The sequence below is a fragment of the Heteronotia binoei genome, chromosome 11 (genome assembly GCF_032191835.1).
Source record: "Heteronotia binoei isolate CCM8104 ecotype False Entrance Well chromosome 11, APGP_CSIRO_Hbin_v1, whole genome shotgun sequence".
Taxonomy (NCBI): domain Eukaryota; kingdom Metazoa; phylum Chordata; class Lepidosauria; order Squamata; family Gekkonidae; genus Heteronotia; species Heteronotia binoei.
In genome coordinates this window covers 19,949,742-19,972,755 of record NC_083233.1, presented here as the reverse complement: position 1 = coordinate 19,972,755, position 23,014 = coordinate 19,949,742, and the positions used below count along the sequence as shown (strand labels likewise).

The following is a 23,014-nucleotide window of genomic DNA, read 5'->3' as shown; positions in this document are numbered from 1 at the left end:
AACATTTCTAAGACTCTGATAATGTTGATATAATATAAAAGTTTTGGAAAAGTAAGAGTAAACAGTAATCTAATTTAAATATATGGCATGTGAGACGAGCTGTGCCTTAACAGGGCTGCTGGCTGATCAGCGTAGGCCGAGAGTGAATGGGTTGGGCTTGAAGCCCTTGCATTTATGAAAGCAACCCTAAGGAGCCAGCCTAATGAGTAGAATGTGAGACATTCTCCACAGATTAGAAGAATAGTAATAAAGAGCACTTAAGCAAATATGGCAATTAGAGTAACATCCATGCTGTGACCCACTAATGTTTGAAAATGTGATTTTGTCTGTGGGAAAACAAATGGTTTAAATTTTTTCAAGGTCCCTAAATGTTTTCAAAGGCCTTTCTGAAAACTCATATTTTTTTATTGGCTTTCTTCAGTTTTTCACTATAATGAGTGCAGTTGTGGCATAATTATTTTATCTGAAAATGCTGGACTGGCCCCTTCTTGAATTAGAGATGTAGTCATACAGTCAGTTTGAATTTGTTATACTACTATGTGGGTAAAGAGCCAAATATTGGCATATTGGTATCGTGTAAGATGGGAAATTTTCTTTTATGTTTTTTTGAAATGTGTATGTATTATGTTTTGATATAATAACCTGTTCTTTTGATAGCTTAAGTTTTTTAGAATGTCATTGAGGTGGCCAAAACCAATTTTCCCTACCTTTTCTAATATGAGCTGTAAGATGTGAACCAGCTGACCAATTTCAGATTTTATAGCACTGTTGAAATGATGTTACACTACAAATAACTAATACTAACTATGCCTCTATTTACCATTTTTATAGGAAGTATAAATCAAGGACAAAGCTATTTTTTTTCACATTTTGTATGGTTTACTGCATAAGATGCTTTACATAAATCTCGATAGTTACCTAAATTATATTGGACCATTATAACCTTTTTTTTTACCTTTCCAAAGAGCCATATCATAAAGAAATTAATTGTGATATACTATAGCTAGGCACATGAGAAGGAATCCACATTTTGTGTTCTTTTAATTCAATGTGACTGGGTAATAAGTAACTGTGTTTCTTCAAAGAAACACCTTCCTGTTTTGTAAATTAAGCAACTGTTCACTATGCATATGTTTTTATTTACAAATGTTGCACTACCATTATTTCATAAGCCCCTGTATGTTAGTAATCTTGTGTTATAGCTTCAGTTGTAGTTTCTTTTGACATTGTGTTTAGATTTATATTATATACATCCCTTTGGAGTTATAATAACATGATTGCTATGATGGTAGGGAGAGGAGGCCAGTAAGGGAAAGAAAGAAGGGAAGGAGCTTGAGGAATGAAGGAAGTTGGTTCCAGAGTTGAGTCCCCCCCCCCAATTAAATACAAAAATATCTGTGAAATGGACCCACCAAGAAAAGAAAACATGGTGCCATAGATGTGATGCTGTATGGACTGTATTATTCACTGCTGTGATGAAGCATCAGATACAAGACTAGTGCCCCCTCAAATCCATGTGTTGTGGAAAATATTAATGAAGGCGCAATAGAAACCATAAAACAATTCTAAGGGTTGCAGAAAATTTAGCAGAGGGTAATTTGAGCAGACTTCAGAGGATGGTGGAAGACAGGAGGACCTGGTGTGACTTTGTCCATGGGGTCTCAAAGAGTCGGACTCGACTGTGCGACTGAACAACAACAAACAAAAATACCTTCATTGCAGTACCATAGGAAGTGTCGCAGTTTGTTTACAGTGAAAGCAGTGCTTGGATGCTATCTCAGTCAAAAGCAACACTCCTATCTAGGAAAGAGGACCCTGCTCACAAAGAGTCTTGTGGACAAAGACTATACTCTTCTATAGTGTATGAGGCTAAATGCATCTTCTGTGAGGAGGAAAAACAAATCCAAGCATCGTAAAGGACAAAAAAAACCCCAAGAGAATCTCTCATTCAGTGTTGTGAACTACATGCAGATGTCAGTATTACAAGTGCAGCCGTTAAGAAACTGGATACAGGGATGATTGCCATTGTCAGCAGAGACCTTGTAGCTGCAGAAGCTCACTAACACTAGTCTTGTTACTGCATTGACACAAAGGAGAAGGCTGCTTGCAACAGTTCAGCCTTCCATGATGGTAACAGAAGTAACGAGGAACTTCTATAGGAGGGGTGGCCAAACTGTGGTTTGGGAACCACATGTGGCTTTTTCACACATTTTGTGTGGCTCTCGAAGCCTCCACCACACTGACCATGTTAGAGAAGGCATTTATATCTTTAACTCACTTCTCTAAGCCAAGCCAGCTGGCAGCTTGGTGAATGCATTTAAAGTTAAAGTTGCTTTCTTTCCACTTCTGCCAGCTATTTGCCCTCCTTCCGTCCTTCCTTCTCTTACAGCTCTCAAACATCTGACAATTATTGTATGTGGCTCTTAAGTTAAGCAAGTTTGGCCGCCCCTGTTCTATAGGATGCAGCAGTTAATGAAGCGTACAAAGAACGTTTTTCATTCATAAGGAATTAACTGTTCCATAGGCCTCAAATGATATGACTTCCAGATTGATCACACCATGAAGTGAGCCGCCCTGAGCTTGCTTCGGCGGGGAGGGTGGGATATAAATAAAATAAAATAAATATGTCAATATTGAGCTTCAACCAAGAAAAACCATTAATTGTGCATTGCAAAAGGAGTTTCTTGGAATCTCGCATTATTTCCTGATGTTAAGCTGCATTTGTATCCTTATAGTCTCTTAGTGTCTGAAGGTGCAAAAGAAAACCAGGCTCCAAAAAAGAAGCTTCTTCGTTTGATGTCTGCACTTACTAATGATGTAGTCTTGGCTGCATTGCAAGTAAGGAATGACATCCAGAATCAAAAGTTCTCTGAGTCTTAGAATTAGAAGGTGATTATGATGATTACAGCATACTAGAATCCATTACCAAATTCTTGTATACGATATTTTTTAAAAGGTAAGGGTGGACCCTGTGCAAGTACTGAATTATTACCAACCCTTGGGGTGACATCACATCACAATGCTTTCTTGGCAGACTTTTTACAGGGTGGTTTGCTATTGCCTTTTCCAGTCATCTAAAACTTTACCCCCAGCAAGCTGGGCACTCATTTTACCAACCTTGGAAAGGTGGAAGGCTGAGTCAACTTTGAGCCGGCTATCTGACTTCTCTTGCAGCCCAGTTTAAATCAGGCTGCAAGAGAAGCCAATGCCAAGCTGCGGCGGAAGGAAGCTCTCAACTCCCACCGCCCAAGCCAATCCTTGGCTGACTTTTAAAGTTTAAAGGGACTGCACAAGAAAGTACAGAAAAACTGCCGGGAGCTTCCCATTTCCTTGTTTCCCCAGCTTTTGTGGGGAACAGAAAGCAGGGGTTTAAAGGGACTCAGTCCCTTTCTGCTTTATCCACAAACTGCTTTAAAAGTTCTTGGAAGTTTGTGATAGTAGACGGTAGACCCATCATGAACTTCAGTTCACGAACCACAAACAGGGCAAAATTTGTGATGAATTTTGCTGTGTGGTTCAGTTCGTGTCCATCGCTAGTAATCAAACAAAAAATATGGACTTTTCACTTGATCTTGAGGGCTCAGAAGATGTGTACTGTGATGATGAACATTAAAACAGTTATGAAATGGTAATGTAACGTTTGAAAATTTAAAACACATTGAAGAAAAAAATATGTATTGAGCAGTTGCTGAACTCACACAACTCTAAGGTATTTCTGTGCAGTAACACAATTATCTAGTTAAATTGGATACGATCACTTAAAAACATGAATCTGTTCTCATGTGCCTACCTTTGGCATATCAAAATGGATTTCTTCATGCTCTGGGTTTTTGGAAAAGCAAATAACAAGCTACAGATCTTCATCGTGGTCTCTGTGCAGTCCCACACATAGGTTATCCGCCAGGATCGAACCCGACCTCGGAGAATTCAAAGCAATCTTAGAGCGTTAATTTTGGCACGCACTTCCTCTCATCCTGGGGAGGAGGCATCTACTGAGCATGCCTAGAATGAGAGGGAGGCGCTTCACCCACCAAGTTTCTTCTTTACCGCCACCTGTGATACACCTACCTCGCTGATTCTCCTCTCTTCATTGCGATCTTCACGTTGTTTACCTGCATTTCTCCTCATCGTTTGTCTTCGTCTTCTAACCTCACCGGTATCGTTAAAAAAAAAATCTACCCCTTTTTTCTACCTTTGTCTTCTTTGTCCCTTTCCTTTCCCGCCCTCCTCCCCCAGGCGGATGGAAGGGAAAGACAACAAAATCACTTTGTGTTCGGTGCAGCTCAAAAATCCCATCCGCAGACGGACATTCTTTATGCCTTTTCTGCCTGGGTGAGGCCCATCGTACGGACACTTGCCTGCATTGTAGTCAATTCGGAAAGCAGGCAAGAAAAAACCGCGCAGCTAGACTCAGAAGTCATCTGTTGGATTCGTCACTGCACCCTACTATGTCCCATACTTTGGGATCCCAAATCTCGCCATCCTTCCTATCTACTCAAAAGGAAGTGGCTCGACCGGCAGCTTCCGTGGCCTCGGTTCCCAGCAAGCTTAAGTCTGGGAAACATTTCAAGAAGTCTGACGATTCTAGAAAGAAACATCGCTCAGAATAGACTTCTAAAGATCCCTCTGTTTCGACATCACCGAAAACCAAATCGAAGACAGGCCATAGGTCCTTGAATTTGAAGTCTCCCACCATGACTTCTGCACCGCACCCGACTGTCTGCATTTCGACTTCAATACAGACGGCACCGACTTCATCAGAGGTCTCAGTGCCCATCAATGCCGTACCTCTCGAGGTCGTCCATATTCATTCTCGGTCTCCATCACTCCATGGGTCATTGCCAGAGAATATCCTCGACACCGAATCTCCAGAATCCACACACAGAAGTCAGCATGCTAATTTTCTCGGCACACACTCCTTTTGGGAAGTTTCGATGCCTAGCAGACAGCAGGCGCCTGGCAAACAGCAGATAGTGACACCCGTATCTCCACTCTTAAGAGAACCTTCAACACCAAGAGAGCCATCCACTCGAGTCCAAGCCGAACGATCTCCAAGTCATCACAGTTAATGCTATTACTATTATAGCCCATCGCGTTCCAGATCACCATCTCCTCGCAGGTATCGATGATATTATAGGTCACCTTCCTTGGATTCACATCGGTATCGGTACCGTGAAGACCCTCGACACTGTGAGGACCCTCGGTACCGTGAAGTGCTTTATCTTCCTGCACGTCAAGAGCACGCTTATCGTGAGGATCGTCTACGGCACCATGAGGACGTTTCTTGCCGACCCCGTGAAAGTCCCTATCGACGCCCTAAGCATTACACTATGGTATCAAAACCATTGTCTCCAGCTAGATCGACTTCGGTCTTTCCTAAACAACAGATGAAACAGTCTTCCTTGATGACCAAACAGATATCAATACCTACCAAGCCCATTGATATGCCCATTGAAACTCAGGAAGAATCTGAAGCTGAACAATTGGATTCCTTCCATTCAACAGCCTCAGCTCCACCTTCACCAGCCTCTGACATCATCAAGCCTGCTGACCTCTCATCCTCAGAGGGTTCTAAATCTTACTTAGATTTACTATCCAACATGGCAAATACACTTAATATTAAACTGACTACTGATGCACCTAGAGTGTCGGATGTAGTCCACGACTTAGTACATGCAGACCTGCCGGCAGCCTCTTTTCTCCCGATGCTTCCAGTCCATTTGGAAGCCTTGAAAGAGGCATGGGATAAGCCCGCTTCAGTTCCACCGACATCTAAACGAATTGAGTCCCTCTACAAAATTCATGCTCCTGAATCAAAATTTCTCTTTAATCATACAGCACCAAATTCCATGCTCGTACATTTGTCTTCAAAATCCAAACAAACATGCCACCCGGTTCCACCTGAAAAGGAAGGGAAGAAATTGAACACTTTAGGAAGAAAGATCTGCTCACTTACCACTGTTACTTCCAAAATTCACAATTATATTTGGCCTATTTTTCAGCATATACTTTCAATCTGGCCTCCCAACTTACCACCTTGGTCCCCTCCCTACCGGATGCAGCACAGAAGCAGGCTTTGCACATCCTTCAGGAGCTCTCTCATGTCAGCAAGCAGCAAATTAATACAGTGCATCATGCTGTGGCATGCTCGTCTAGAACTATGGCTACAGCGATTGCTCTGCGCTGTCATTCCTGGCTCAGGTCCTCGTCACTGCAACCGGGCATCAAATTCAAGATAGAAGACTTACTTGTCGACGGCCAGGGTCTCTAATGCCACCACAGATGATATTCTAACCACTGTTGATGACAGTAGGAAAAGGGCCAAAAGTTTGGGAGTTACTCAACAGCAATCCCAACCCAATCGGCAGAGAACCTGGAAACCGTCATACTATAAACGTTTCCGATCTCCTCAACAAGCTGAATTCTGGAAACGTAAGGCTCCTCCGGCAAAACAACTATTTTAGCAAAGAGCACGTCCACAAACCTCAAAAAAGACAACACCGGCTCCAAAGCAGTCTCTTTGACTCATCTCTTCTATCAATCAGCTACAACACTATTCAGACACCACCAGACTATGACCATTATACCCCATGTGGGAATCCATAACATCGGATTCATGGGTCCTGGCGATCATCCACAGGGGCTACATCATAGAGTTCGATTCACCTCCGAAACTCCACAGGTTCATACCTACACACCCTTCTCTTCCTCTACAAACAGAAATCGCCACCTTGCTGGACAAGGGAGCTATAGAACCAGTTCCATCACACGGGATTTTACTCCCGCTATTTTCTGGTTCCAAAGAGGGACAGGGGGCAGTGCCCTATACTGGATCTTCAAAAACTTAATCTCATATTCGCTACAAAAAATTCTGCATGATTACTCTGCAATCTATCCTACCACTGATTCCAGAGCAGGCCTGGATGGCGTCGATAGACCTACAAGATGCCTACTTCCGCCTCACCATCAATCACCATCACAGAAGATTCCTCAGATTTGCTATCGGAGATCAACACTATCGGTTCCGTGCTCTCCCCTTCGGTCTTTTGACAGCACTGAGAGTCTTCACGAAATGTATGGCGGTGGTGGCAGCCAAACTCTGGCAACAAAGGATCTCCATTTACCCTTATATAGATGATTGGCTGGTAGTAGCTCAAACCAAGGAACAACTTCAGAAGGACATTTCGTCCACTCTGTTCCTCCTATCTGTGCTAGGTCTTCAGGCCAATCTTGCAAAAGCCAACCTGAATCCCACACAGAACATATAATTTATAGGGGCACGTCTGTCAACGATATATCACACAAGGCCTACCTCCCAGCAGACAGAGTGCATCATATCCAATTCAGTTTGGTGTAGAGAGCCAGTTTGGTGTAGTGGTTAAGTGTGCGGACTCTTATCTGGGAGAACCAGGTTTGATTCCCCACTCCTCCACTTGCACCTGCTGGAATGGCCTTGGGTCAGCCATAGCTCTGGCAGAGGTTGTCCTTGAAAGGGCAGCTGCTGTGAGAGCCCTCTCCAGCCCCACCCACCTCACAGGGTGTCTGTTGTGAGGGGAGAAGACATAGGAGATTGTAAGCCGCTCTGATTCAGGGAGAAGGGCGGGATATAAATCTGCAATTCTTCTTCTTCTTGGCCAGTACCATAATCCCGCACCATACCCAAACAGCCTTCATCTTCCAACGGATGTTAGGTCTCATGGCGGCCACCACCTCCGTCCTCTGTTTTGCAAGACTTCATATGCTCCCTCTTCAACTGTGGTTCATCTGGACATTTTGTCCACACCGGCAACACCAAATGACTCTACGGTCCCATCCCACATTATCTCATCTCTAGAATGGTGGAGATGGCAGGAATGCCGTTCATATGAACACCGCCATCTGTGATTGTCACGACCAACGCCTCCAAGTGGGGATGGGGAACCCACTTGGGAACGTTGACAGTTCAGGGACAGTGGATGGATTACGAGAGATCCCTTCACATCAATTGCCTAGAGCTCCTAGCGGTCCACAGAGCTCTGAGGTCCTTTCTGCCATCTCTTCACAGTCATCACATTCAGGTCACCTCCGACAATGTAGCCACTGTTTTCTACATCAATCGATTGTGCAAACGAGCCCTATCCCTATGACACTGGAGTATCTTTCACGGCATTTTCCTGACAGCGGTGCATCTGCCAGGAGTCCAAAATGTTCAAGCGGACACGCTGAATCGTCATCTAGTCGATGACCACGAATGGGCTCTCAACCGTCGTTACCTGTACAGTTTTCAAAAATTTCAGAGTCCCGAAAATAGATGTCTTTGCATCTCCAGACAACGCCCAGTGTCCGCATTTCTACACTCGGGGTCCTCCATCCCCGCTATCTGCAGGGGACGCCTTCCTCCATCAATGGTCCGGGACACTGCATTATCTATTTCCACCAATTCCTCTCATCATGAGAGTATTGCAAAAAATAAAACTAGATCAGATCAATTGCATCCTGATTACACCGTGGTGGCCCCGTCAACCCTGGTTCACCACTCACAATCCGGGACTTCTAAGATTTGACTGTCTGGAAAATCAGTTTCTGAACTTACCACTGAAAGTTTGTCATGTCCTACTCAACGCAAAAAAACCTGCCACCAGAAAATCTTATTCTTTAAAATGGAAACATTTTTCGACTTACACTGTTCTACGCAACTTCAAACCTGAACTCTCCACTATAGCTCAGATCCTGACCTAAACTCTGTCCCTCTCTAACTCAGGACTGTCGTACTCTTCTCTGAGGGTCCACTTAGCGGCTATCTCTGCATTCCATCCACACATTGAAGGGTGCTCTGTTTTCTCCCACTATGCTACTAAAGTCTTCCTGAAAGGGATCCTTCACTTTCATCCCCCAATCCGTCAGTTTCATCCCACCTGGAGCTTGTCTTTTGTGCTGAGCCAACTAATGAAGCCACCCTTTGAGCCCATGGCATCCATTCCTATGCATCTTCTGTCCTGGAAGACAGCTTTGTTGGTAGCGCTTACTTCTGGCAGAAGAGCCAGCGACATATGCGCTTTCAGAGCAGACCCTCCATACACTATTTTCCATCATGATAGAGTTTTTTACGGCCTCACCCTTTTTTTCTACCCAAGGTAGTCTCACCATTTCATCTAGGAAGACTGTCTACATTACCTGCCTTTTTTCAATGCCCTGCCGACACTGGTCAACGGACCCTACACAACCTGGACGCACGTAGGGCCCTTGCTTTTTACATTGAGCGGACACATCCACTTTGAAATGACACTAAACTCTTTGTAGCATATGCAACCCACAACCAAGGCAATAAAATCTCAACACAGAGATTTTCAAAATGGCTGCTATTACATTATGCTATCGACTGGCTAAACAGCCTATACCTGAACATTTACGAGCTCACTCCACTAGAGCCGTTGCCACTTCATCAGCCTGTGGATGCCTCCTCCCCATGATGAGAGGAAGTGCGCGCCAAAATTAACTCTCTAAGATTGCTTTGAATTCTCCGCGGTCGGGTTCGATCCTGGCGGATAACCCATGTGTGTGACTGCACAGATGACCACTCGAAGATCATCAGTTACAGGTAAGAAACCTGGTTTTTTTAATCGATTACCTAAAGCGTCATATGTTATAAACTGTGTAAAAATGTAAGGGAAAATGGACCTTTCACTTGATTTATGCCTTATATCACAAAAATGGTAATGAATGGAGGTATTGTCAGTACCAGTTATTTGTAGTTTTAAAGCAACAGTGCTTTAAAATTTGAAATTGGTGAGTTGTTGCACAGCTTACAGCTCAAGTAGAACAAGGTAGGAAAAATTGACTTCAGCAACCTTGATGATAGTAAGGACTTAAGCTACCAATCAGAATAGGTTACTGTCTCCAAACATAATACCTAGATATGCATAGAAAAGCTTTACTATCTTTATCTGATACATCTGGTACCCACAGAGTATTACTGTAGGTAGAGGAAACTAATTCAGAGTGAGCTGGTTCCATATTGTCCCCTCTCTGAAATAGCTTCATTTGCTCTCTGTAATCTCTCTACATAGCTAAATATGGTTGGCTATTTAATTTTATGGTCACAGGAACTAAAAAATGGTGCCCCAACTGCAGTCTGTTGGCGTTTGAAGAGTCTCACTGTGGAGTTCTGCTGCCAACATCTGAATACTAAGTATGGAACAGGCAACTTGAGGTGCCTTCTCTCTGCAGCCTCCATGCTTTAGCTCAGTCCTATTAATAGCTGCTTCAAGAATTTGCTTGCTGTAATTCATTCTTTCGTATTCAAACCTAGGTATACTCCTTTTGCCAATGGCCCCAATGATACCCCTGAGGAAATCTTGCTACGAATAGGAAGTGGAAAATTTTCTTTAAGCGGAGGCAACTGGGACACAGTTTCAGATGCAGCAAAGGTGTAAATATATTTCATTTTCTACCTTAAAAGAGTGTAAAAGCAAATGTGTGAATGCAATAGGACAATGTGTGTTGGCGGAGACCAACAAGTTAAATAGGCATCAAATTGGTGTAAAAAATTGTTATGCCCTTCTTGTTTGTGATACAAATGTTGCTTTCAAAATAAAATTAACACCTGACTTGGGTACTCTGTAAATTTTGCCTGCAGAGGGTTTTGACAGAAGTGGACCAGAGCAATTGTTTTAGAATTCCTATTGTACATGAATTTTGTACTTAACTTCAGGTACTCGAATTTTGTACTTAACGTTTTTACTTTTGTGGCTTGATTGTGATCACCAGGGCTTTTTTTGTAGAAAAAGCCCAGCAGGGACTCATTTGCATATTAGGCCACACCCCCAACACAAAGCCAGCCGGAACTGCATTCCTGCTAAAAAAAAAAAAGCCCTGGTGATCACATTTATCTTGACCTTTGTTTATCTTGTGGTGTAGTAGCAGCCAATGCACGAGATTTTTACTGTGCTTTCTCTTTTGAAATCAGAGTACACAATAGGATTTTCAATGTGTACATGTGCTCAAACAAAAAGCACATAATAAAAGAAACGTGAAGCAAACAGTGTACAGATTAACTGTATACGGAACCTACTGTTAAGAATTCTTTACGCTGCCAATTTTTAGCCATTGTCTGTAGAGATAGTTCTGAAAGTCCTCTGAACACATAGATTCTACTCCCTCTGAACTCAGTGGCTGAGCCTTTGCAGGCTGAGGTTAAATCAGCTGACTGTTTCTGTTGCTTACGGTTACTCAGCTACTGCTAGCATTAAAACCTGTGTAGGATTTCACTAAGTCCCAGCAGAGTCAAATATAATTTGTTGTGCTCCAATCTCAGTCTTCAAAAGCTCATCACCCTGTTGTTTCTTGTTAACTGGTCGTTCCTTGTTAATTTATTTTAATACAGGATTTGCTATCTCACATGCTACACGTAGACCCACATCAGCGATACACTGCAGAGCAAGTTCTCAAGCATTCATGGATAACCTGTAGGGATCAGTTGCCACACTATCAGCTGAACAGGCAAGATGCACCACATCTAGTAAAGGTAAAACTGGCACCCGTCTTTCATTCTCCGTGAAAGTTTGATTGGATTCCTGTAGATGAGGATTTGATGACCTCTGAACTTCATTGTTTTCCAGGGGGCCATGGCTGCCACATATTCTGCACTGAATCACAAGACATTTCAGCCTGTGTTAGAGCCTGTCGCAGCTTCCAGCTTAGCTCAACGGCGAAGCATGAAAAAGCTAATGTCAACAGACTTATAGATCCACTGGGAGCACTTAGCCAAAGTGGAACAAGGGGAAAAAATCCAATAAGTGGCTCAGTATCTGCCTGGCCTGTGATTTAAAAGGCATATACAAGTTTCTCCTACACTACTTGAATTCTGTTGAAAGGGGATGGGGGGAAGGACACAGGTCCAGGGGGGATTCATAACGTGTTCTACAGGAAGTGTTGGTGGTTCATCAAAGCAAAACATCAGGGTGCATCGCAGAGATCATGAGGAATTTCTATATGCTGTCCTTTTCAGAAATCCGCTGGATTATGTTAATAGTTTTTAATATTGTATATTTTTCCCAATTCCTAAAGAAATGGTTTAGGGGACCATTAACAATGCTTGAGCTGTAAATTTAAGAGAGAGGAAAAAATAATAACTGATGTTTAGGGTGGGGTTTTTTTTTTGCCATCTGGCCCTAATGTAGTAAAAACCAGCAACAAATCTTAAGCTCTAGTTTTGTAAATCGATCGCTTAGCAATGGGTGCCATTCATTTAAACAACTGTTAGAACAGGGCAAGGCTAATAAAAAAGGAATGCATCAGTGCAAAATGTGTTAGTGCTTATATGGGAGTCTAGATCAGACTGGGCTTAGGCAATGCATTTCTGAAGATGGGCACTTCAGTTATAATGTGAAAGCCCCTCCCTGAGTAATAGAGGTGGTCAGCCTAGAAAGGCCCTGCTGTGAGGCTGCTGAGGGGTAGGAGTTGTTTGGGCAAGAACAATACGTGGGTGGCATCTCCACCCTTGGAGAGGTTTTCAGGAAAAAGCCTCTAGATGTGCATTAGGTGTAGCATAAGACTTTTAGGGCCAGGGGGTTGACCTAGTTTAATAGTCTTCAACCGTATATTACGCTGCAACTCCCAATTTCCCAGTCTTGATCAGAAGGTTCAGTTTAAATTGCTTTTCTGTATATGACCATTTTTTTCTTCTTGTCTCTCTGTGTGTTACATTTTAAAATCCAAACAAGGAAAATGCAACTGTTACAGTTCACCTATGGTCATTACCTGCTTGTGACTCCTGACATGTCAATTGAAAGCCAGTGAACTAGATGGTCCCCTGAGCTCCTTCCAACAATGTGGGTCTTCTGTGATAAAGATGTTTTCTCCCCACTGTCAGTGTACCTTTCTGTAAACATGGTCTATGTCTTTTTGGTTAGTATAGAAGGGCTGGTCTGTTAGCTGCACTTACGTCTTCAAGCCCTCCAGAGCGAGAACCTCAACAACAGCAACAGAACCCTGGACATAATTAGATACCGGTGGTTTGTGCATCCCATGGAAGACCTAGGAAAAAGATGGTGAAAAATTTTAGGCTCCCCCCTCCCCAATTTCATAGGATTTATCTGTGTGCTGCTTAGGTGATAACTTCACTGCTGGTGCTCGTATTACGTTATGGTCCTAGGATGGAGCCACACTTGGTAATGTGCTGGGGGAAGGGGGTAGCTTGAGATATTTTTCATTACTCAGAAGTAGCTCTCATTAAAGAAAAGCTTGGTGGCCCCACTTTAAAGAAGCTGTTGAGCTACCTCAGTAATCCACTGTGCTGTTTTATTGGTTTCCTTTTCCCCACGTGACCTGGTTATTGTTCTGGCAGGACTATTTTGTGATGTGATAGCAGTTAATGCTCCCTGAATTATAAAATAACAATTTCATATAACAGGGCATATTTCATGGAGGGGTGTGCGTGTGTGGTGGTGGTTGGTAGGAAAAAAACCTGTAATTTTTCGGTCACATAAAAATGATTACAAAGAAATGCTAATATTTATGTCTTATTTTAATCCTCTGTAGCTGCAGAATAAGTTTCAAAACATCTTCTAGATCTGCCCCAGTGATCTATGCAGAAGCCTTATTTTCCAGAGATGAGACCTTCTCCCAGTGTGTGCATGTGGTGCAAAGGAATGCATCCTGCTGCTGCTGTTTTGTTCAGGCATCACAGCAGGTCTTAAATGCTGTAGTGTGTCTTAGGCAGGAAGTAAATCTAAGATAATATGTAGGGAAACAGAGCAGTTAATTCACATCCTCTTTAGTTAGGGGTAGATTGCAAGACGGTGTCTCTCTCTTGAGTCATGGTTTTAAGATTTGCAGATTTCAGTAAGCTTCAGCCTAGGCTTCATACTGGTTCTGCAATATCTGGTTTGCAGAATGTGTGTGAGAAATTGTTTATGTCATGCATCTGAAGGAGGATGGCTTCAATATTAGCAGTTCCCTCTTGCAAGGAAAGATTGCCGTTCAAAAATCTTCATGTTGAAAACACTTAATCACTTTTTTTGATTGTGACCTCCTAGAATAGCTTCTTAATGCAAGCAGGTAGAGGAAGGTAGAGTTGAATTCATGTGATGTACTTACCTAGTATTTAGAATGTCAATAAATGTCTGTTTTTGTTGTTGGATGGGGATACTTCATCTGGGAATAACAAAGTAGCTCAAATTGAAGTCTTGAAATTGAAGTTAGAAGAGATATCATCTCATTAAAATACGCTGTATGCTAGCTTTTCAACATAAGAAATAATGAAGAAAGAGCCAAGGCAGTTTGGTTTTTCCCTCCCACCTATTCCCAGGTCATCCGTGTATATGTGACTACTTGAAGTAACAAAGTCTGCTGGTGATACTAATGAGCTAAGTCTTTAAGAGGCCAAAAGGTAATCTGAGAATCTCCTTGTGACATTAGAACAGATCAGCAGATGAAATTGCACATTCAGTTCAAAGTCATTCACACTTGTAGATATGCTTACACTATGTCAGATGTAGAATTGGCTATTGCGGGGGTGGAAGTAGAAAAATCTTGGAGTGCTCATGCAAATGGCAGCTTACTGTGGTACAAAAAGCAAATTGAATGTTAGTGTTGATTGTTTCAGTGTAGATAATGTTCTTGGTTCCACAGAATAAATAATGGAAAATAGTGTTATTGATCCAGCTACTGCTTATGTAAAACAGTGCTGTGTGTAATTCAAAAAGTACAACTGTTTAGAGCTGTACAGAACTCTTTAAAAGGCATGATAGGGGGGAAAGCAAAACTGACTAATTAATGGAAATATGTACTTCAGTCAGCAGTCATAAAAATCACCATTGAGTATGCTGGTCAGCTGCTTTGAATCTGAAATAAGGTATGATAAGGATGTTTTAATTAAACTCTAGCTTTGGCGATTTCGTTTTGAAGTGCATCAGGACATGGTGAACTCTGCATCTCCCATGAAAAAGATACCGTCAAGATGAATTACATACAGACTTCTTTTCTGAGGAGGACATAGTTGATGAAAGGTCGTCATCCTTTCAAGCCTACAGACACATTTTTGAATTCTGATACAGGATGCTGGGCTCCACCATCAAATAGCTGCCATAGGAGGTGGAGCCTACCACAGAATGTGGTGGTTGAATACACACAGCTTACCTTGAGACACACAGTGAAGATCCTTGTGTTGCAGTGCCAGCTGCTGCCAAAGCAACATTTTATAAAAACTCTGTACAGTCAGAAGACCTTTTGGGCAAAAAACCCTTGTGCCCCCCCCCCCCCCCTTTCTAAAGCATTTGGAGGGTGCTAGGAAAGGTATTGGGTGGGCCCCTACAGACACCATGGTGAGGATCCCTGCTATTGACAGTTGAATTCTTCTGTTGATCAGGACAGTGCTAAGAAAGCCATCTAAATGTGTTAAGTTGTCCTTAATCCTCAGATTGTGTGAAAAGGTAGGAGAGAGATGCTGTGGAGTGAAGCTTGTGCTCAAATGATGCACTTTATGCACCTGGATTTGGCCATTCATGGGATAGGATTCAGTGCTGAATGGACCACTGGTTTGATCAAATAAATCTGTTCTTATATTCTTATGCCTTACTCAAAAGCCTGATGGGCACTTTTATTGCTGCCCTAGAACGGTATAGTTGACTTTTGCCTTGTGATTCCCAAACTCTCATTCACTGAACTGAGTTACAGAACAACCCTAAGTTCAAATTATACTTTTCTTGGACGGGTTTAACTCTGCTTAGAATAACACTGTTAGAACCCTCACTTTATCTTTAAGCATACTTTTTGCTTCCTTAAGGCCTTGTTCTCCTTATGAGAGAAGCCCCCAAAGAAGCACCTGTAATATGCAGTCAGAAAGGACCTCCATGGTAGTATAAACTGGAGGCCTCCTTTTGTGGCAGGTAGGTTCCCTTTCCCAGGCCATAGCATTGATAGAAATCACAGCAATCCATCTGTACTTCCTAGCTCTAATTTCAGAAGTAGGGCCTGTGTACTTACGGAGGTGCCTACCTCGTAAATACCACTGGCTTATAAGAACAGACCATGACCGGGAGTAAAACTTAGCAGCAGAGTGTTATGGGTTAATTAATCTCGGTTAAATAAATTTAAATTTGTGTATTCTGAGATTCAGTTGTGCCTATGTGATATGGGATGTGTTTCCCTTTTGTTTCAGTTGTACATTTTGGGTTATTTCTTAAAAAGCCATGTGTCTTTCCTGGAAATCTTATTTTTGAAGAACCATCGCAGGGAGTGAAAACAGAGAAGCAGCACGAATTGCTGCCAAAACAAATGATGAAAGGTTCGGAGAGTGAAAATAATTACAAGTTAGATTCTGTAGACGCCCTCTCGCTGGCAAGTGATTCGTCCCTTAAAATGTGTAACGTGTATGACAAAAGTGATCATGGTGCCACAGATCATATTCTAAGTATAGTCATGCGCTGAGGTCTTCTTTTTCCCAGAGGTGTGTTCAAGAAGCGAATAGATATTTAACTGCTTTTGTTCTAGAAGACTGTTTTAGCAGTCTTCTAGCTAATTAAACTGAACTTTGACCACACTCTACCCTACATAAAAACTGCCCCCTCCCCGTTTTTTCAGAACAGGATCTGCAGTGATGTTGAGAATTGGCTTTTGTCAGTGCTGTTTCTACCAGTTCCACCCACCCACCCCAACCACCTGTTTCCCTTGCCTCAGTGCACCAAAATGGCCATTGCCATCTCTGTGGCACTGTCGGCTTTGCTTTGGTAAGCAATTTGCCAAGGCCGTGGCACTTTGAAAGCTGCCTGTGAAATTGGGTAAGCCAGTTTCAAACTGTTTTACTGCTTACCAAAAGTGAAGTGTTAGCTTTATTTTTCCCCCTTGATGTGTATATGATGGTGAAGGAGAATCTGGAAAATATAGCCATCTCTACAAATTCTGCTTGGTGTGGTAGTTTGCGCATTCTCCTGAAAGCATAGCCACCGCTGTAAGATGGGTGTTGACTGTAATCTGTGGTCTGGGCCACATTTTTCTTAAGGGTTGCTTAACAAAAATTTGAGATGAAGTACAGCCAACTTTCAGTGGTTATATAGTTATATCCAGCAGCTGAGAGCCTTCCCACAGCACCTTTTTCTTGATATGAAAAGGCCCCAGGCAGGGCTCTCTCTTTGTAGAAAAAGCCCAGCAGGAACTCATTTACATTTTAGGCCACACACCCCTGACACCAAGCCAGCTGGAACTGCATTCCTGTGTGTTCCTGCTCAAAAAAAGCCCTGGCCCCAGGGAGATAGAATTCATCCTATCGAGGGATCCATGCGGGTACACTGGAGCAGTTTCAAGCCAGGAAAATGGTGCAGTGCAGAGATTTATGTCCCCTTTCTCCCAGGAGTCACAAATTGGGCCTAAGGCATGTACATGCCTGGGGTTAAGTTGTCACCCCAAAATTTGCAGTACGTGTTTGATTGCTCGGACCTGGGGGGAATGTAATATAGGACTTAAGTTGAAATTGTTTGCTTGCCAATGCAATGAAGTAACAGCAGCATAAAAGTTCTTTAGGTATGATATGGTTGTAGACAGGTGCATCGATTACTCTTAAACTTTGTGGTTTGGGGAAGGAAACCTTGTAAGATGCATCCTGAATAGGAATGGGGAGAAGCTCTAGCTGGTTCTGTAATTACTTGAGTTACCCAAATCGAGACAAAATGAGTTTTGCTTTTATATAAAACAATAGCACTTGATAAACGGGAGCTGTACATGTAGGTTGTTTTTAAAAAGCAAATCCTTGTAAATACCTCCTTTTAAAAGTTTGCTTCTAATTTTAGTGTTATGTTCAGGGGTTATTTTATGGTCCCATAGGAGGTATATTTTTACCTGTATTTAGACTAGCTCTATTTTGGTTTAGAGTGCCTGTACAGATTTGTATTCAGTCCGCAGTTGACTGTACTATACTTCTCTGTTAGTTACTAGATCCTGCCTACAGACTGGTTAAAGTTACACCTGTCTTCTGGGAAGGTTTCCTGCCCCCATGGCAATGGTGTGAGACTTTGCACAGCTTCCCTTCCCTTCAGTGGAACTAGCACAAGGAAGGTTCCAGTGGGTTTGAGCTCCACACTTCTTGTGACAATGGATGTTTGCTCCCACACTGCAGTGTTGTTAGGAGACAATAATAAAAAATAGCTATTCATTTCCATTTTCATCCTATTAATATAGTGATGCTGAGTTGCTGAAACTAGTCATAGGTACACGTTAAAATATTAAATTGAAGTCAAAATCCGGGTAGCGATGCTTTTGGGAAGGTATGCTTCAATGCAATTTTAAATTTAAATGAGCATCTTCACTAATGAGAAGTTTTCTATATGGTTTTAGTATAGACTCTTCAGAAAGCTGGTTTCTCCCTCCCCCCTTAAGTTGAAATGGTTTGGATAGGTTGCTGAAGAAACAAGCAAGAAATATTTGTGTCTGGGATAGATGTGTTCAGAATATGAGGTTGGATCCCAAGGATTGTGAGCACTCATGGTCTAAGCCTTTCCCACCACCCCATCTTCAGTGCCTCTCCGTCATTCCCTGAAATTCTCCTCTTGAGGGGTTACTGTGACCCTCAGGAATGGAGCAGGGTGTAAGCAGTGGGGAGGGAAACTGTGAGTTGTGCAGATATTCCACCCCACTTGTGAATGGCTGTGCTTGCACTTGGTTACTTGGGATCTAAGCCAGGCTGTAGCTTGTCGAACTGTAATTTGCTCCCATCGCTGTTTTCCAACTTCCCAAGCACTTTGGCATCCTTGCACTGATAGACTAGTTTACATTTTAAAACTGTTCTGGCATGTGAGCGGCCATGAATCTTCAACCATGAGAGAGCAATTAAGTGAAACCCAATAGTGCAATTTAAATGACATGACATTTAGGGGTACAAAAAGTAAAATTATACAAAATAGTCCTCCCACCCTGTTGTCAATATTGTAACTATCATTTCTCAAAGCATATTGTGGATTTGTATCATATTGTATTTATTCCATTCAGGTTTTTTTTAAGTTTTCTTTAATGCTCTGTATATATTGACATTAAAGTTTGCATTGTATTACATTCTTCTTAAGGGTGTATCCGGCATTGTATTACATCATATGTTGTTCTTTGCATTCATGCTGCTAAAGATAGTGTGTGCTTTTCTTTTCTCTCTGAATCATGACATATGCCAAAGACAACATAGAAGTTTGTATCTATTTTTTGTTGAAAGTTTGTGAGGAGCAACTTTAAAAGGTAAAGTGTCAAAATAACAGGTCCATGGGTACTAGAATAAAAATGTAAATTCATAAGGCTTTCAAAGTGACCACATTTTGATCATTTATAGTTCAAGAAATGTTGCAAAGGCTGAGTCTGATTTTCTAAATGGTGTTAACATCTTTCTTCTAACAAATACTCTTAAAAGATCTTAAGATTATAACTTGTTCCCTGCTTTCTCTTATTGTGAGAGCCTGGTATGAAATGGTTGTTCAGTCTAAAATGTACACAGGCTGCTTCCTGGTAAGCATTGAGAGGAAGGGAGATTAGGCCACCTGACGTTTTGATCGAGTAGTTCCTCTAGAAAGTAGAACTGGTACAAAATAAAGGTTGTGTCAAAGGTTTTGTCACAAAAGAGTTAGAATAAAACCCAAGTCACTGTGCTTTTCAGTAAAAAAAAAATGCAGGGGGCCAGAGCTGGCTCTAAAATGTATGTCACTCCAACGAGCATAAACTTTCTATCCTTCAGCGCTTTTTTGTCTTTGTGCAGTTACTCTCATGTCCCTTTTGAGCAGTAGTAGTGTGGGATGTCTTAACAGTTCCTAATTAGGGAAGAAGGGCTGCCATTCACTTTCCTGCTAACTTTTAGGAAGGTTGCTGCTCGCGTGTTCTGATGCAGAAGCAGAGCAGGTGCCCAGCAACCGTGTTCTAAACAAAAGGCTGCATGAGTATTCTCATTGGTGTATCTGTAGAGCTTCCAAAGAACATTTAAACATGTAGTAAAATCCCCAAATTCCCTTGTTGGTATGTCAGTCCTCATTAAGTCACCAGAGAGCCAGCATGATGTGGTGGTTAAAGTATCAGACTAGCATATTATTGTTTAATGTCTGAATACAAACAGGCTAACAAGCTGGTTTTCAACAACCCAAGTTTTCACAGTAGGCTTTGAAGGTGGCTCGCTAAGGGCCATTTGTTATGATCTGCTGCAGGGCCTTAATTCACAAAGTGCACTTTGAACAGCACTGTCCCTTCTGGCGACTTTGCCTCAGAGATGGTGGTATGGGGAGAAGACACAACATGCTGATGAACTGAGTGGTGGTGATGCTTATGTCTGGTAGATTAACTCGAAGTTTGTAGCACTAGCTGGCCACATTTTTAAACCCACCATGATCTATTGTGCTTGAATGCAGCTGAAATCCCTTCCTGTTTACTAAACTGGGGGAATTTCTTCCTCTGTCAAAGTAATGTCCTAGTTCTGGCAGTTAGAAAATCTTAATGCTCCCCGAAGAGTGCGTAGCTAGGCAGTGAAGAACACCCACGCAGGAAGAAGGAAGCAAAGATACGATGGTAGAAATTGGTATGTTTAAACTGATTCTGTGAAGCCTTGCCTCTAAGGCTGGTGAGAACCATCACAGAAGAACAGCTGTATGGCATGCATGTGAGACCCCGGATTTAATTTTGGCCTTCTCATGTGTTTGTATATGACCTGAAGAACACACACAAAAAGCTGGATTTAAACAGGTATGCTGCTGCCGCATAAAAAATGGTAAAGGTAGTCGCCTGTGCAAGCACCAGTCGTTTTCGACTCTGGGGTGATGTTGCTTTCACAACATTTTCACGGCAGACTTTTTACGGGGTGGTTTGCCATTGCCTTCCCCAGTCATCTACACTTTCCCCCCAGGAAGCTGGGTACTCATTTTACCAACCTCGGAAGGATGGAAGGCTGAGTCGACCTCAAGCTGGCTACCTGAACCCAGCTTCTGCCAGGATCGAACTCCGTTTGTGAGCAGAGGGCTCCGACTGCAGTACTGCAGCTTTACCACTCTGCGCTATGGGGCTTTTTCCCTTTTTTTATAACCTATATTATATATACTCTGCTATTACCACTCAGTACATTGAAGCCAACATTGGACCATGTTTACGTGTGGCATCCTACATGGTATGAGGCAAATTCCACAGGAGAGGATTACTGAGAAACATGTAACCCGGACTTTGGAAATAAGGGCAAGTTCAAGCCGGCTACGTGAATCCAGCTTCTGCCGGGATCGAACTCAAGTTGTGAGCAGAGCTTAGGACTGCAGTACTGCAGCTTTACCACTCTGCACCACGTATACCCCAGCAATACCTTGCTTACCAGAGGGGGGGTAGGAGACCCAAGAACCCTATAATCTCATACCTGTAGGCTTCTTCTTGTTCTTTGAATCAAATTATATCAAATTAGAACCCTGTAATTTTGTATAAAATTGATCATATTTCATTAGTAGCAACCAGTAGTCATTTTCTTAAAACCCACTGCATATCTTAATGCTTTTTTAAATAAAACAATTGATGCCTCTCATCCCAAACTATCAATGTGTGCTATAAATTAAAGTAACAATAGTATTCCAATGAAATCTGGCAGCAGAAATGAAAGCAAAACATATAAAATACTGGAGGTGATAAAAGTCTTTGCCTGACATATAATATAAATATAAATAAATAAATATAAATACCAGTAATGAAAGCACAGGCAAACCAGATACAATTTCCAGAGGCATGGCACTACAACCAAACAGGCCCTGTCCCTAGTCACCACCTGCCTCTTTAATTGTGTGGGGAACCTGGGTCTTCCTTCTGCTTGCTTATTTTTAGATGTTATGAATATAGAAGCTTGCTCATTCATCCACAAGCACCCATGCTAAATAAGCTCCAGCCATTTAGAGCTAAGCCAGTGTGATCTGGTGGTTAGAGTGCTGGGAGCATGAGTCCCAGATTTAAATCCTGACTCTGCCATGGAAGCAGAATGTGGAGGAGAGGAGAATGTTGCAAGCCGCTTTGAGTCTCTATTGGAAGAAAGACAGGATGTAGACAAAACATTCAAGTAGACGAGTAGCACCGTATTTTGAAAAGTGCTATTTTATTTATCACTTCATTTGAAGTCCACCATTCTCAGTGAAATTGAAGGCGGATTACCCAAAACAATGTAATGAGAGCAGTATAAAACATATAATCAATAATGCTATCAAATGGAATCACAAAATTAGAGGAACACACTAAAAACAGTATATTACACACGGTAAAAATATACATTCAACAATGAAACAAAATTGGATTACGAAATTAAACAGTGCGACAGCTTAATATATACAGCAAATTAGCAATGAAAACTGCCTAAATTTTTGCATGGCTCCTACCCTTTTATGTTTCTGATAAGGAATTCTGTTCTAGGAACTGAAAAGGTTAGTTGTGAATCAATATAGGGCCAATTACTAAAAAACTATAAGAATCCTAAATATCAAAATTACATGTATTATGTAATGGTTAACATTTATGGGCCCAAGAGAGCTAGTTTGGTGTAGTGGTTAAGTATGCAGATTCTTATTTGGAAGAACCGGGTTTGATTCCCCACTCCTCCACTTGCAGCTGCTGGAATGGCCTTGGGTCAGCCAAAGCTCTAGCAGAGCTTGGAGAGCCATCTCAGTCCCACCTACCTCACAGGGTGTTTGTTGTGGGGGAGAAAGGTAAAGGAGATTGTGAGCCGCTCTTGAGACTGAGATTCAGAGTGGAGGGCGGGATATAAATCTAATATCTTTTTCAATTGCTGTCTCATTACAGCATAACAATACAGTGTATACAAAAGGGAGCTATTGTGACTCGATGCATTTTGGCCAGTCAGTATAAATGCACAGTAAGTACAGAAAACAGCAACAAGCAAACAGCTTCAGAGTGCTGTTTTTTAACCAACCATTGCCTTTTCGCTGTTCATCAAAAAGCAAGCGGTGCTGGAGCTTGGTGGCTATCCCTTTGGAGGTGATTTCACTGAGCTTCCCAGGCCACACTCCAATGGCAGGAGACATAGAAAAAGTGTTCTCCTAAGTGT

At 42.1% G+C, this 23,014-nt stretch overlaps 1 protein-coding gene across 4 annotated transcripts in view; it reads left to right on the top strand.

The window, feature by feature from the left end:
- RPS6KA6 (ribosomal protein S6 kinase A6) overlaps positions 1-12,094 on the top strand; it is a 59,286-nt gene extending 47,192 nt beyond the window's left edge. For all 4 annotated transcript variants that reach the window (XM_060249395.1, XM_060249393.1, XM_060249396.1 and 1 more), the window contains 3 exons: positions 10,289-10,406; positions 11,363-11,503; positions 11,598-12,094. In XM_060249395.1, coding sequence (XP_060105378.1) covers positions 10,289-10,406; positions 11,363-11,503; positions 11,598-11,723 — 385 coding nt within the window. In that variant the 3' untranslated portion in view covers positions 11,724-12,094. The remainder of the gene's footprint in view (positions 1-10,288; positions 10,407-11,362; positions 11,504-11,597) is intronic.
- Positions 12,095-23,014: the final 10,920 nt, after the last annotated feature.